This window comes from Rhododendron vialii, chromosome 6a (assembly GCF_030253575.1).
Source record: "Rhododendron vialii isolate Sample 1 chromosome 6a, ASM3025357v1".
Classification (NCBI taxonomy): domain Eukaryota; kingdom Viridiplantae; phylum Streptophyta; class Magnoliopsida; order Ericales; family Ericaceae; genus Rhododendron; species Rhododendron vialii.
Genome location: NC_080562.1, coordinates 1613815 through 1629683, shown reverse-complemented (window position 1 = coordinate 1629683; position 15869 = coordinate 1613815). Strand labels below are relative to the sequence as shown.

Sequence of the window (15869 nt, the reverse complement as noted above, 5' to 3'; positions counted from 1 at the left end):
ACTTGTTAAGGTAAAGGCTTTCTGTTTTTCGATCGAATTTCAATGATCCGAGTCACTCAATGTGTTAAGAACGTGATTTTAAAAGTACCTTCAAAAAAATTGGCAAAAACATTGACCGGGAAGAGCTCGATCGGATCAGGTTTTGATAAAAACGCTATTATCGCGTTTTTATCAAAAACTGATCTGATTGAGCCCTTTCCGGTCTTTTTTTTTTCTTCTATTTCTCTCATGTACCTTTAAAATCACGTTCTAAACACATTGAGTGGCTTGGATCATTGAAATTTGGTCAGGAAAGTGGAGAAAATGGGACGTCCCTCCTCCTAATGCACCTGTGCTTTAAATCAGTGAACATATTAAAACATAACAAACGCAAACATACCCACAGAACATAACAAACCCAGTAAAACATACCCACAAAGCCAAACAGAGCACGTACTTGGTTTACAGAGGTGGGTTTTGCCTAAATTTTGTCATATTTCTTTCTTTTCCAATTGAATTTTATAACCCATTTGGATTTTTCCCAATTATCAGTGATCTTTCTTTCTTAATCTTTGTCTGAATTTGAGTGTGATAAATCGCTCCCTGAAGGGCCCTAATTCATATGTATGTATGTATGTTTGTGTGTATATATGTATCTGCTTATATACTGATCTGCAGGTGTGTGGATTGCGTGAACTATGGGAAGGCAATGGGATCTGATGTGTGGATTGAGTGAGCTAGAGAGTTCTTTGAAGACCCCGTTTAGGTTCTTCCTCATCCCCTGTTTTCATCCCCTGTATGTACGTGTATGTATTTACATACATACTGTGGGTGTGTATTGGCATGCATTTTTCACGGTTTGAATTCGGATTTGTTTGTGGATGTTACTGGAATCAAGTGAAGATGATCCAAATTATTACTTTCTTTGTTTTTCCTCAGATTTTATTGCTACAGCAAATAGTTGCACGTACGCTTTCAATTTCAGTTTGTGGATTTGTGGGTTTTCAATTTGGTTTGTGCATTTGTGGTATGGTGAAATAACATAGAAATTTTGGATAAAGACGAAAAAAATTAACTAATTGATTTATTTTTGTCTTTATTTTAAAATTTTGTTTTCACATTGTAATTTTTTACTTTTCAGATTCTTTTCGTCATGACAAAATAATAATTCACAAAAATGAAAAAGTAACAAATGCGAAAAAATTGAAGGACAAAAAAAATAATCCAAATGAATTATTTGGTCAAAATTGGCCTAATGCCACTATTGTAACAGACTGGAATTTTATGTTTTTGCAAACTATATTGATGTGTGGTTATTTATTTTTTTCCTCAAATTCGTTGGCAGATTTGGGATAGACCCAACAGTGGCCGCCTTTGCTGGTGCAGCAATACCGGTGAAGATGTGTGTATATTTTTTAGTTTTTTTTATTAAATACATCCTGATCGACTAATACAACTGTAGTATAACAAACTGCCGAATTTATATTTTTGCAAAATATATTTGTAGGCCTTCGGAGGGGTCCGAGAACAGCATCGGAGTACCAAGGCAGCATGCTTTGCAATTGCACGGGTACCGGCATCCGCATTGATGTGTGGTTATTTTTTTGTCCTTCTTCAAATTGCAAACTATATTTGATGTGTGGTTATTTATTTATTTATTTCTAAAATTCGTTGGCAGATCTGGGATAGACCCAAGAGTGGCCATCTTTGCTAGTGCAACACTACCAGTGAAGAGGTGTGTATATTTTTTTAGTTTTTTCTTTGAAAATACATCTTGATAAACTAATACAACGGTAGTATAACAAACTGCCGAATTTATGTTTTTGCAAAATATATTTGTAGGCCTTCGGAGGGGTCCGAGTCCGAGAACAGCATCGAAGTACCAAGTTGCGGCGGTCCTGCCTGCGGATGCTCGCCCTCTTGCGAATGCAAACCTGAATGCCACTGTGAGGGGTCTGTCTCTCTCAACCCAAATACTACTACTTTTTTATGGTCACTTATTTTCCCCATAGGAAATATACCGATGTGTTATTCTTGGTTATTTATTTTTTCTCAAATTTGTTGGCAGGTTTGCGATAGACCCAAACACAGTGACCCTCGTTGCTAGTGTTGCACCACCGGTGATGATGTACGTATCTTGTTTAATTAGTTTTTTTCTTAAATAACCACGGTAGTATAACAGCAGAATTTATAGTTGTTAGCCCTTGGAGGGGGCGCTATTTTGCAAGCCTTGTAAAATGTTGTCGAACAATACCACTTTAGTATAACAGATTTTGAAATTTATGTTTTTGCAAAATATAATTGTAGGCCCTCAGGGGGGTCCAAGAAGAGCGTCAAACCAGAGAGGGAGGGCATCCATCCAAAACTTGAGAAGAGCATCGAAGCAGAGAGGTAGGGCATCCATCCAAAACTCGTAATGACTATGGACGAATGCCAATGTTGGCCAATCATGGATATCCTGCAACCAGCAAAAATAAGAAAGAACTAGTATTTTTTCTGCTTGTGTCTCTGTTTTGTGATGGAGTCTATTTACTTAGTATAAGAAAGGACGAATGTCATGCCCGTTGAGTTGTACTCATAGAGAATAAGTTTTGATTTGTCACAAGAAAGACTAATGGCTGCTGTAATGATTTTCATTTGAGGTTTTGGAAGTTGAGAATTCAGTTGGTAGTTATGTGAGCAGATGGCATACATTGAAATAGTCATAGAAGTTGATTACATATACTGAAAGGATTTGTTGTTGCAGTTGCTCTGGTGCAAAGTATATAGCCTTATGTTTACAGGTTCAGAAGACTTGCCATTGTAATAAAGTTTATGCAGGTTAGACCCATTGTAATAAAGTTTATGCAGGTTAGACAAAGCAAAAGTTTTTGGAAAGCAAATTGTGCACACCAAGTACTGGAGTACTACCTCAAGGGAAAAAGTACTGGAGAAGGAAAACATTATTCTAAGGCTGTACTGGATAACCGAAAGAAGCACTTCAGAAAGAATACAATAAACTGTCCCAAAGCACCATCAGTGTTTTACAGAATTCATTTGACACAAGAAATTATCAGAGATAGTATATTACTGCTCACTCATGGAAGGAAACTGCGACACCAGATTTTAGTTGAGCAAGGAAAACCTATATATTGTCAATAGTTTCAGTAATATTCCTTCCATCAACACCTTTCAGTCCACCTCGAATCCAATTGATTTGTCCAGATGGCCCACTTATCTGTATCAAATCCAGAGACCCTTTCCTTTCCTTGTTTGTTGGGGCTACAGACGATTGGGAACCCTTTTCCTTTGATATAGCCCTATTCCATATTTGTGTTTTTGTGATGTGGAGTAGATGATGGGGGCTCATTTTCCTTGATACTGCCTACATGTTCCTTTTACCAAGGCTGCCTTGTTTTTGTCACTGATGTCAAGCCAAGAATTTTCTGAGTCAAGAGATGCTGTGTGGTGCTATAGATGAGTGGGTCTTTCTTTCCTTTGATATAATGCATCTTGTTATCTGCTGCTGTTTCACCTTCAAACTCAAGTAGTGGATCATGTAATATTTGCAAACGGTCTCATTAGATTCTGTGCCATCTTTTGGAGATGTTTTGCCGCGTTTCAATGCTAGCTGAAGTTTTAACCCAAGAGCTTAGCCTGCCTTTCTGCCTTAATGCTGGAGTTTTTGGTGCTTGTTTGAAAACCCGAAGTCAGCAATCATGATCCTTGTCAACAGACTGATGATGAGTTCTTAATTGGTGCAGTACAGTATTTTTCCAGTTTCATCAGAACTTTGCAGAACATTAGTTAGTTCAGTTGTTTTACCCTCGGTGTTTTTTGGGTTTTTAGCAGCTTATGGTTCGTTTCTGGATTTACTGTTTTTGGTTGACTCCTTGCCAACTTCTTTCTTCTTTTGCTGGCTCCGATCTAGGTGCCAACATAGTCGGGATGTAGGTCGTGGGTTGTGATGCCGTTGTCCCGTTTCCGGTTAATCCTTGTAACTTTAGTTCTTCGATTAATAAAATTTTCTTTGCCGATCAAAAAAAAAAAAGTATACTTGTGTGCATCCTGAAGTTCAAGAGGAAGACATATACCTGTGTGCTTTTATATTTACGTACAAAGTATATGTTTTTGGCCACCAATGTTGGCACATCCCGCACGTGTAATCTAATAATCCTAAGCTTCCAAACAATTGTCGTCCTTTCCTGGCCATTATTCATTTGGCTTGTATTGTCTGGGAAGATTTCAAATGTCAACTCCCCAGCGAGTGACAAATACCAATGCAAAAGTATTTAACTCTTTTGCTACTGTATTAATCACCCGGTAATGCATATTTCGACTTCAAAATTTATCCTTGACATGTTTTGACAAAGTTATACAAACCCTCTTATTAGACAATCTGCTTCAATAGTCAAATTCTTATTTCTCTACCGTATATTCTCCACAAAATGCAAGACAAATAAATTTCTGCAGTCCCCAAACGAAAATGCCACTTGACTCACCATACTCTCTTAGCTATTCAGTACAACACTGATCAACTGTCGCCTCGTACTTATTTTGTCTTAATTTTAACCTCAAATTCCTTGGTTTCAAGTTTCAACCTTCCAAATGCAAGAACTGACTGGTTACTTCCTCCAACAAAGATTCAATATTTGAACTTCATGAACTGCTCCCATAATACCACAGTGATCAACAAACAAAAGACAGATTTAATTACTTCCAGAAATGTTGAGCTCGCCACAATGGAAGTCAGCCATCTTCCCCACAATACTGATAGTGAATTGCGACAGAAATTTCTCTCTCAAGAACCTCATCACCTTTCCATTCCTTTCCTGTATGAAACCCACCACATATGCAGCACTTATGAGACTAAAACTCCTCCATCTCCTCTCCTTTGCAAACTTCTCCAACCCTTTCTTGATCCTTCCATATTCTTCTTCTTCATTTTGAATCTCATTTCTTGGTTTTTTCAATAAAGCTTCTGCGAGGCACTTAGCAAGAACAACACCTTCCTCCAAAGCTGAGCCACTGCCTTGACCAATGTTAGGTGTCATCGGATGAAGGGCATTGCCGGCAACACAAACATTGCCTTTGGAGATATTTCCGAGTAAGAGATTCCAGGGCAATCTTTGTTTCAACGGAGAACATGAGATGCTATCCAATTCAGTCATTTCCACCACTGCTGCTGCTTGTTGCGGTAATTGGCTTATCTTCTTCAATACAAACTGCTTCATCTTAGCTGGATTCTCTTGCATTTCTTCAACATCTGGAATCAATCAAACCCCCCTTAGGCCCAAGTCTTAGAAAGAAACCATATGTGCTGGGAAAAGAAAAATGGAACTGAAAAGCAAGATGTTGAAATGTACAATTGTACAAACCCAGCACTATTTCAGTGTAAATTGTTCAGAGACAGTACAGAAGCAGAACATTGCTTCTAGTAAAGTATGGGCTCATCTATTACTAATGCATTGCTACCAGCACATAATTTTGAATGTTTTTCTGTGAAAAATCTGTAGTTTTATAGATTTTTCCTCTCATAAATTTGGGGTATAAACTTAATTTTTTTGTTTTGGACTTATTCATGCTAGGAGAATTCTGCTCTATAATTAAACTATGTTTGTAAATCAACTTTGTGCAGGGGCTCACGTTGGAGAGATGAACCATAAGTGCAAAACCAGTACAAGCACTTGTCATCACATGGAACATAACCATAGCGAACTCCTCCTTCAAAGTAAACATGAAACCTTGGCTGAAAGCCATGACCATCAGGGTACTCAACAAAGCCCCTCATGGCTGAACGACCAGAATAAACAGGTTTTTGAAGACCCAGCCACTTCGCAACCAATGAATTAACTCCATCACAACCAATCAACACCTTCAATCGGAACACAAAGAAGGGTTAGTCATCAAAACCTAGCATACTGAATCATTGTAGGACATTTTTAGTGGCAAAGGCGATTCCAACACATTTCAATATGCAGAATGCTAAAAAATAATGGGGATTACGGGAAGCATTTCTTTCTAAACCAAAACGGCTATACAAGAGCAAAATTTTCCTCATTGCATTTTCCTTTTCGAAAAGATTGCGATAGTTACCTTGGCTTTGAGGGTGGAACCATCAGCTAGGTGCAAGAATTTGTGATATCCTCTACCCTCAATAGAAACAACCTTAGACGAGTACCGAATGGTGCCATGGGGCAATTCCCTCTCCAATGTCTCAAGCAACTCCTTCCTTCTTACGCAACGACTTTCATAACCTCTGGTGCAGGAATATTGTGTGTACAATAAGTAGCACTCTACTACTAGTTTTTTACATATATCAAGAGAACTTTCAGCTACTAATCTAGTATCAACATAGCACTACCGAACTTCATTTGGAAAAGATAACTTCACATGTACATGTGATTTAATAAGAAAAATATGAACAAACAACTTGAAAAACCGATATCAGATCAATAATCTACAAAAATTTGGTGTGAGCCATGGATGTACTCAACTATATAATCAGCAAACCGCGTAAAAATCTGTCTTGGTGTTTGGCAATCCTTTTGGAAGAAAACATTTAAGATCAACCATGATAATATATTGTTATGACAATCGCGAACTAGAGAAAGCAAACGGACAAGCAATAAAACAACTTTTAAAGGACACAAAGATTTACGCGGTTCATTCTCTAAGTTACCCAAATTCATGGCAACTAGTACACTACATACCATATATATGATCTGAAAATTATATAACTACTCACTCATTTGCGTCTGGCGATTCATTCTCTGAAGTAACACCTGAAAGAGAAGAACCAACCTGTAACCTGCACAGCATCTGTAGTCAAAAGGAGGGAAATTGACAAGGATTTCAGACAAGATCACAGTGGCAAAAGATCCGCACAAAAAAGGTTACTCTATTATGAGAGAGAGACAGACCTGGAAATCAGAGGATAATGTTCCCTTAGGGAGTTTCCAATGCCTAGAGCATCGAGTGCCCTCCAAGCGTTGGTCATCAAAGTAATAGCAAAACCAGTAATTCTTAAGTTCTCTGATGATTCCAACGCTAAGCTCCGTAGTCCTAACCTCCATACTCATACAGTCATACTAACTCCAACTTCTTTACTTGCAAGAAAAACTTTTCGAGAGAGAGAGAGAGAAAGAGTTTGTTTGTTATTTTTAACCTGTGAAGGCCTAAGGCTGTAGTGAGGCCAGCTATACCACCACCCACTATCACAATATGCTCCTCCATGAGAGCAGGACAGTGAGGCCAGCTATACCACCACCCCACTATCACAATATGCTCCTCCATGTCCGGCTCTCGCATACTTGAGTACGGAGCAGATATCACAACATGCTTCTCCATCTCGTGCACTCGCATCTTTGGGTGTGGCGTTTAAGGCGTATCCTCCTCCATCTCCAGCTCCAGAATCCTTGAGTATGGAGTGAATGACGTAAACGTAATTTTATGTATATATTTGTACATATACATGTGTGTATGTATATATATGCACAGAGGGGGAGAGGGAGAGAGACCAACCAGTGGACTGATGACAGTAGCACATGCCAGGAAAAAATACTAATCTTGTCACGGAATCAATCTTATTCACAATCCCATATTTTTAATAAGATGGCCGGACAATCTATTCAATCTTTCTTGTGACATAGTGAGAGATCTTGTGACATTATTTTTTTATTTTTGCTACAAGTGAGAGTCAAGCATGAACTGAAGATGTAAGCACCTTTGCTGCTATATTCCCACTGTACCACCCTTCTGACACTTGCTTCCGCAGCTTAAGGGAATAGAATATGATAGAGCTGCAGAGATTTGACTTGAATAGAGAGAAACTTATTCGTGAATAAGTTATTCACGGCTCCACGCAATCTCAGCCGTCCGTTCGACAATCAATGGTCCGGATTTTAAAAAAACTATTCGCGAGAGAACATTCTCGCGAATAGCTTTTTTAAAATCTGGACAGTCCAAAATACTTTTGGACGCGCGCGATTGAGTGCTGTAAACTTTATTTGTGGATTGCTCCATAAAGAATTTTTTCTGTTTTGAGTAACTTCAAAAGTAACCTATCTGTTTTACTACGGAAGTGGATCAAGCTAGTTATCTTTCACAACTTCCAGTGCAATGGTAGTTGCTATTCCAAGAAGAAATAGAACATAATAGTACTAGTTAATGACTCAACTTGAAATTTATTATTGCTTCAGATCATTTGACACTACCACCTCACATGCCTCTCCTTTGACCTTAAATGGTTCCATTCCCATTAGCCCCTGTGTCCTCCTTGTGGTTTTGACATTAGATTCCTAGTTGTTATTACTCCTACAGCGGTGCTAATCCCACCATTTTTTTTCACCGCTCCCTCACCGCAGCACTCAATCTCACTGTCCGTCTCGACAATCATTAATGGTCCGGATTTTAAAATAACTCACTCTAACTCACTCTTCCCCGGTAGAGTTCTTTCAAAATCCGGACTTTTAGACGGTAAGATTGAGTGTGGTGAAACAGAGCGATAGGGTAGACTTTTTTTGACTCCTATATGCCTAATGATTTACTGTCACATGGGACTTGATCATGGAGGCAAATATGCATAACTGCTAAGTTTTTTTTGCTAACGGTGGAAGAGGAGGCGACTAGGCGTAGCTATTCATAGGGACTTTAAATCTCCGTCGAGGGTCCTTCGAAGGGGACCCGAAACCCATAGGTGCGTGTCGCCCCACCCGAGGCAGAAGAAGGCAGGCGGATCATGAGTTTGAAACGGGAGCGAGGGGCCGTAGGGACGTCCGAATCCGTGTCCATATGAGAGCCAAACCCAATAGGAGTAACCCATTGCCATCTTGGTTACCACCCCAGGTCGTATGCATAACTGCTAAACTATGAGTACTATAAACCAGCTAGAATGAAAGTTGTGCGGGCATTCAGTGGTTTCTTTTTTTTTGTCTAAGGAAAGACCAGTTGCATGATCAAAGAGTAGTCACGTGGACTTTTTACACTTGGAGCGGGTAGTCGTCCCTACAACAGCTCCTCTACTCATTCATGTCGAGTTGAGATATGAGATTAACCAAAATTTCGGAGAGTAGTATTTTTTATATGAAAATGTGATAAGCATCCAATAATGCATATTCTTGGTGCTTAATTCATTAGTTTTACCGCTTTATGTTTAGTTAATTTAGCTTTTTATTTGATATAGCATGTAGGGTATGCTTACTCTATTTTGTAGGAAAAACCGCTTAATAAGAGGGTTTTAAAGCTTAAAGCAAGCCGGAGGCGTCCAAGACCCACGATGATCAAGGAATGAAGCCACCGGGGCCAAAGAATCAAGCGTTGAAGACCCGACGGGTGGCCAAGACCTTTGGAAGCCAGTCGGAAGCTGAAGAGCCCAAGGAATTGAAAACGGTATCGATACTGAGTTTCCTCGTATCGATACCATTTTAAAACAGAGAGACTGGGAAATGCCAATTGCGATTAAGTATCGATAAAACGTTTTGCTATATCGATACCGGTTCATTTGGCGGCCTAGTGGATCTGTCTAAAAGCTATCCGGTATTGATACAAGAAACCCTTGTATCGATACTGAGTGCCTTCGTAGCGGATTTTAGGGCGTTTTTGGGATATTTCGTGCACGAATGAGGGCTAATATATAAGCCTCATTATGTCACATATCCAAACACACTAGATTTCATTGCACTTTTTAGATCTAGAATATGATTTCATTTTTTGTTGCTTACTCTTGCTATTGTTCTTCATTTTCTTAGTTAATTCTGCACTTTCCTTCCTTAGTTAGTTGTAATCTGTTGTTTCGCTCTTCATTAAAGTTGTAGCTACGCTCTTGAACTATCTTAATCTCTAGTTTAATTTGAATTTCATTATGTTTTCAATAATTAGCTTTGTTGATTCAATTCCTAGCATGAGTGAGTAGTTAATTAGGCTTGGTCATGGGGTAATTAGCACTACATGACTTGGATTAATCATGCTTATCTCTCAATTAATCTTCATGTTTAGTTGAAAAATCAAGGTAGTTCGTATTTGTCTATCAAATCTCGATGATGTTAACCTCTTTGATCATGCGTAAGCAAGAGCAAGCCTACTTGCCATGCATAGATGCTTAGAGCTCTTGCGTTTGCTAGAAGAATACTAGAACTCGCTTGGAATTTCGACTCATTTTCTAGTAAATGGGCTTAATGATAGATCCTTCTGGTTGGGAGATCGTTGACGTGTATCTCGAGCCGAGTAATCTGAGAGAAAGCTGATTGATTCGAGTCGTGGGATTGAAATCCACTAGACCTAGCCACTTAATTTAAATCGTTTTCAAATCACACTTCTATCGCACGTTTTTATCCGTTTCAAACTACGCCTAAAGTTAGCCGTCTCAAGGCCACAATTCTTACGTCTACAAATCCAATCAAGCTATGATGATATTCTCTTGGGTACGATCCCGGACTTCCGGATTATTATCCTTCAATGGACGTATTTATCCTACGCTTGGGGTGATCATATATTGATATCTCAACAGACGAAGCATAGCAAGCGATTGACAAACCAGAGCGATGATCCATTCGTTGAATCACAGTATGCTCCGGCCATCTCCTGCTCTCGCATACTTGAGTACAGAGCCAATATCGCAACATGCTTCTCCATCTCCTGCACTCACATCTTTGAATATGGCGTTAAAGGCATATCCTCCTCCATCTCCTGCTCCAGAATCCTTGAGTACGGAGTCAAATACGTAAACGTGTGTTTCTGTAGATATATTTGTCCTTATACATATGTGTATGTATGTATATGTATGCACAGAGGGGGAAAGGGAGAGAGACCAAACAGTGGACTGATGACAGTAGCATATGCAGCAGGAAAAAATACTAATCTTGTCACAGAATCAATCTTGCCTATTCACAATCCCATATTTTTAATAAGATGGCCGGACAATCTTTCTCGTGACATAGTGAGCGATCTTGTGACATAGTATGAGACTCAATCTTTTGAATTTTAAAATAATTCCTACGAATAGTGAATTATGCTTACTTTTTTGCATTTTTATATAGTAATGAATACCAAAAGAAGACCCCTAAAATTTATAAATTTTTCGGGACATAGTCCGTCATCACCTTGAGCTTGAGATTAGTGCCGGCACTGCATCAAGTTTTGACTGTTCATAGCATTTGCGGAATGTCTCCTCGGTCAAGCCTGCTCATTTTTCCAATTAATCCAATAAAAACTGTTAGCCTGCACCACTCTGTAACGAACCGAGCAGCTCGCGAGCTCGGCTTGATTCGGCTCGTTTAGTAAACGAGCTGAGCTTGAGCTCGAGTTTTCGGCTTGTTTACTAAACGAGCCGAGTGAAGCTCGGATTGTTCGACAAAAGCTTGGCTCGTTAAGGGAGGCTCAACTAGATTAAAGAGGCTCGTTTAGTAAATGACTAAACTCGGCTCGTTAAGGCTCGAGCCGAGCTCAAGCTCGATTTTTTGGCTCGTTTAGTAAACGAGCCGAGCTCGAGCTCGCCAAAGCTCGGTTCAGCTCGGCTCGTTTACATCCTTAACCACTCGTACCGGCCATTGTATAGTATCTTTTTATATTAAGCAAGGTTACAGTTAGGGGTGTGCACGGGTCGGGTTTGACCCCGACCCGACCATGTCGGGTAGCAATATTCCTGGCCCGTAAACCGAATCGAATAGGGATAAGAACCGTCCTCGAGCCCGGGTTTTTTCGTCAAGTCGGGTCGGGTCCGGCCAAAACTGAATTAGTCTTTATGAATTGCTCGGGTCAGGTAAAAAAATGCACTACCCTGAGCCCCGAACAGAAAACTAATTTTTAACAAAAAGTGAACCCGTACTCATCCGAACCACATGTTCGACCCCGTCCGAAACCCTTCGGGTCGGGTGAGCGGGTTTTTTGCAAAGGCCTAGTTACAGTGATCATGTTTTACTGACCATGTGATGTGTCACCAAAGCATTGTATAATGTACCACATTATGAAAAATGTGGTCGCCAAAATATATTACTAATGTGACACATCACAAGCTACTTAAAATGTGATCACTAAAGTATTACTAGCATTCAACACTTTTATGTAATTCGGCGGCTAAAATTACACTAGAGCAGAAATATAGGGACCTTTTTGGTACAAGTGATTCTACATTAGCATCGGTACACATTTGACTCTGTATTGAACACTTTTAGTCGCACAATTGTACAAAAGTATCTTTGATGTCGCACTTTCTTCCCGCAAGATACTTTTGTGAAATTAAACGAAAACAAAAATACAATGACATTTTTAATAAGGATGATCTGATTCTGCACTGTATACACCTACCACCTGGCGATTTCTCTCACATTATGGAATTCTTGGGCTCTTTTAATTAACTTTGGGCCACAATTAAGGGTAAAAAGAGTAACATAATCAAAAGAAAATCCTTTTCATCAACTATCCATGAGAGAGAGAAAGTCCATTGCTCAAGTGCAGAAAACCGTCAAAAATAAACTTTACTTCGATCATCAGAATTCAACCAAGATTAGAACTTAGAAGATGAACAAGTCTCTAAAACATCCGGAGTATGTACAAATTAAATAATGAGTATGTGCTAATGTAACACTGATGAATTTTGAGAAAACACACAATTGGGCAACTTATCTAACCAAATAACCAAAAGAACGTGCCGGTCAGTGAACAATAACAATTGCAGTAGTTAGAATTATACAAACTCTACGAGAAATTCGAATTGACAGATTTGTTGTATCAAAAACAGGAAATTAGCATACCTTAACTTCCTACAGTAATATTCTTAACCAAATCGAGCTTTATGTTCCAATCACTTGAGGTCGGCTACATGAATCATTTTCCTTCATTGAACTCTGTCGATGACCACTTGTTCACACAAACTCATTATACTCATATCTTTGCGCACAACAGTATCTAATGTCAATTTAGGTCTACCCCTTCCGATAGCATTGCTACCCAAAGTTATCATATTCGTTCTCTTAACTACTGCATCTCTTGGTTTACGGTAGACATGTCCAAACTACCTTAGCCTATTTTCCCTCAACTTCTCTTCTATAGGTGTTATATATACTATCTCACGAACCGTTTCATTTCTAATCATGTCTCGTCTAGTCTTACCCCATATTTACCTCAACATTCTCATTTTCGCTACACTCAGAAAGATATGGACCAAGCATGCATATACATCATGAAGAAGAAATCCTGTATTGCATTCAAAGGAAACACAATGCATAATTTATATTCCACTACATACTTCACGCTCCAAAATACACAATTCACACTCCTTGTTATACATAATTCACACCTTCTATAACTGACTATTCACATCCCATATAACAGACATTTCACACTCCCTTAAACTCATATTGTACACAACTCACACCCTTTGTTATACACAATTCATCCTTAAACAACATTTCGCACCCATAAAACAAACAATTCGCACCCCTAAACTCATTTGTACATAATTTACACCCTTAATGACACAATTCACACCCTAAATGCAGAATTCACATCCCTTATAATAGGCAATTCACACCCTCTATAACAAACAATTCACATCCCATATAATAGACAATTCACATCCCCTTAAATTGTGTACAAAATGAAAAAATTCGCACTCCTCAAATGCAGAATTCACACCCCGTCAATCACATAATTCACACCTTTTATATCACATAATTCACACCCACAAAGAACAGACAATTCACACCACTTTAAAACTCTTGTTTTACACAATTCACACCCCAATTTTATACAATTCATACTCCTATACAACAATTCATAACCCTTTTTATACACAATTCACACCCTAAAAATATATCATTCACATCAAAAAAATTTTTTTTTTTCTACACATAATTTCACATTCAATATGGATCTTATTTGATAAATCTCATCGAATAGATTCTTAAAAAATAAATTTTACGATATATATACACACACAGAGAGTAAAAGATATTGTATTTTAAAGTTTATAATGCAAAAAATAAAAAAATACATCCACATCAGCACAAGTTAACATCAAGTACATCCTTAATATGTTCTCACACGCATCAGGACCTATGCGGAAGGGCAATTTAATAAAGGGTCTGCAAGGGACAAAACACTAAAAGCGGGCAGCTTGGAATTTTCCGAAAAATGAACCGGCTCCTCTCATGTTTTGCGCTCTCCCGGTCACTGTTCAGTTTGCACTTGTGTTGGCCTTTTTCGGGCTTACAACAATGATCAAAACCATTTATATTGTAGATCTCGCTGAAAACTTTAAGCCTCATAACAAATCATTTTAATTGAATACCGTTTGATATTTGATCAACACAAATTTATATTAAAAAACACATATAGCGGGACGAACGACAATCGTTTTGGGTGAAGTAGGGGAAAGGGTAAACACACAAATTTTAACACAACTTTTGACACAAGATCTCAGCCATTGAAATGAACGGTTGAGATTATAACACTCTCTCTACTCCCTCTCCATCCCCTCACCTAATCTCTCCCTCGGAAAATCAGAAATCCAAATACAGAAGCAGTTATATATATATATATATATATATATAGTCAGTCTCAAATGAGGTGATTCGCATTTTAGTTAAAATGTGGACCTCCTCATTTCTCTTATTTTCCGATCGAATTTCAATAATCCGAGCCACTCAATGTGTTCAGAACGTGATTTTAAGAGTACTTGTGAGAAATCAACAAAAAAAATGACCGAAAAGGGCTTCATCCGAGCAGTTTTTGTCTGAACCGTTTGATAAAAAAAATCAAAAACTGCTCGGATGAAACTCTTTCCGATCATTTTTTTTGCTAATTTCTAGCGGGTACCATTAACATACTTTCTGAACATATTGAGCGGCTCGGATCATCGAAATTCAATCAGAAAAAGGAGGTCTGCATTTATTAAAATGAGGTGATCCTTACGGGAGACGGACTAATATATATGGGCGATCTATAAATAAATCTTTGATAAACCAGAATTCCAAGAAGCCTTGACATCTCGAGGAGAAAGAATTATAATGGCAGTTGATTTTTTTCTGGTACATAGTCGATTTTCATCTCGAAAGTCGAAACGATTGGCGAAGGCAAAACACAATCGATTGATTAAATACACTTTCCCCTTCCTTTCTTTTCTTCAGCAATTGGGTTTAGGTCTTCCTCCACCAATTTCAGGTGGAAAGCAATTTCACCAACTTGCTTAAATCTGAAAAATCTGAGCATTTGCAACTGGGTTTTGGAGGTCTAATTTCCTGCAAATTCTTAGCTTGTGTTAAGTGTTGTGCACGCACAGTGAGGAGGGGGAGAAAGAGATCTTGTGTCAAAAATTATATACACCCGCGGTGTAAATATTTGTTTTCTTTAAATAAATTACATTGTGCTATGTCGTAAAAACAGTGGTTTCAATTAATAGAACATGGCAACATGACGCAATGAAATTGATTCACTGGCGGTAAATAATTTAATCTCTTATTTAACTATCAACTTTCTCGTATGGCAAAATACTTAACACGCGTAGACTAGCCGTATCTATCCAAGATTCACCCACCACCTCCACCGCCACCATGTTTTGTGAGTTATTCATGGGTTGCAGCGCTGACAACATGTTCCGCATACCCTATTGCACAGTCTCGACCTCGACGATAGCCTCCACCTCCCGCTGCACGCCGCCGCACCATCTATGTGAAACGTAACCAAATCGATCCACACACACCAAAGTTTACTTATCCAAAAGTACCATAAAACGGATTAATTTTCCTAAATAAATTGCTGATGAAGAAACAATAATAAGAGTGTAAGAAACACCTCATCAAAATTGAAACTCCGATCAATGAGCCTGCAGAGTTTCAGCGGCTCTTTCGCACGCTAACTACACCATCAGTTTTTGGTAGAGGGGGAAAATGACTTTTTGGATCAGACAACGTACG

At 38.7% G+C, this 15869-nt stretch overlaps 2 protein-coding genes across 2 annotated transcripts; one reads left to right on the top strand and one right to left on the bottom strand.

The window, feature by feature from the left end:
- Window positions 1-243: 243 nt before the first annotated feature.
- Window positions 244-2934, top strand: LOC131330366 (uncharacterized). The gene is made up of 9 exons (XM_058363919.1): window positions 244-449; window positions 658-745; window positions 1325-1381; window positions 1487-1549; window positions 1658-1714; window positions 1822-1932; window positions 2048-2107; window positions 2287-2799; window positions 2830-2934. Exons 2-8 carry the CDS (start codon window positions 678-680, stop codon window positions 2372-2374), a joined length of 504 nt encoding a protein of 167 aa, XP_058219902.1. The 5' UTR covers window positions 244-449; window positions 658-677; the 3' UTR covers window positions 2375-2799; window positions 2830-2934.
- Window positions 2935-4361: 1427 nt separating this feature from the next.
- On the bottom strand, window positions 4362-7189 carry LOC131330361 (monooxygenase 2-like). The gene is made up of 6 exons (XM_058363916.1): window positions 7127-7189; window positions 6882-7028; window positions 6707-6769; window positions 6055-6217; window positions 5605-5833; window positions 4362-5224 (listed from the first exon to the last, which is right to left on the bottom strand). Exons 2-6 carry the CDS (start codon window positions 6956-6958, stop codon window positions 4668-4670), a joined length of 1089 nt encoding a protein of 362 aa, XP_058219899.1. The 5' UTR covers window positions 6959-7028; window positions 7127-7189; the 3' UTR covers window positions 4362-4667.
- Between the last annotated feature and the right edge of the window lie 8680 nt (window positions 7190-15869).